Below are 496 nucleotides of genomic sequence, written 5' to 3'. Positions count from 1 at the left end.
AGAGCCTGGCCTGGCCCAGCACCGCTCGGGGAGCCCCTGGCATGGAAACTCCCGGTGCTCACAGGCAACTCCAGCCCGAAGTGGCGGGAACAGTGGGGACCCCTTCATCTCAGCGAGCTTCCCTCAAGCTGCCGCACACCCAGCTGCTCCCTGGAGCATGGGGCGGCTCCCAGCACCAGCAGGGAGGTCCCAGGGGCTGTTGGGTGTGTCACGGAGAGCACCCATGGGCGCAGCACCGCTGGCATGGCCTTCCTGTTCGCTCACTGCACCTAGCCTGTCCCCACTGACCGTCTTGCTGTGTTCTGTGTTTCAGGCCATCCCCCTTGAGCCCCTTCGCTGTCGGCGGGGAAGACCTGGACCCTTTCGGGTGAGGATCACCTAGCCTGTCCCCACTGACCGTCTTGCTGTGTTCTGTGTTTCAGGCCATCCCCCTTGAGCCCCTTCGCTGTCGGCGGGGAAGACCTGGACCCTTTCGGGTGAGGATGGCTGGGGGGGG

The 496-nt window shown here is 65.5% G+C and overlaps 1 protein-coding gene across 1 annotated transcript in view; it reads left to right on the top strand.

Moving 5' to 3' along the window:
* Positions 1-496, top strand: part of PSMF1 (proteasome (prosome, macropain) inhibitor subunit 1 (PI31)) — a gene marked incomplete at its 5' end in the record, with an annotated part of 5,157 nt that overhangs the window by 2,152 nt on the left and 2,509 nt on the right. The window contains one exon of the mRNA XM_010144198.1: positions 314-367. Within this exon, the coding sequence (XP_010142500.1) occupies positions 314-367 (54 nt within the window). The remainder of the gene's footprint in view (positions 1-313; positions 368-496) is intronic.

This window comes from Buceros rhinoceros, unplaced genomic scaffold (assembly GCF_000710305.1).
Source record: "Buceros rhinoceros silvestris isolate BGI_N320 unplaced genomic scaffold, ASM71030v1 scaffold25969, whole genome shotgun sequence".
NCBI lineage: Eukaryota > Metazoa > Chordata > Aves > Bucerotiformes > Bucerotidae > Buceros > Buceros rhinoceros.
The sequence above is the reverse complement of the archived record's forward strand: the minus strand, read 5'-3'. Positions and strand labels throughout refer to the sequence as shown.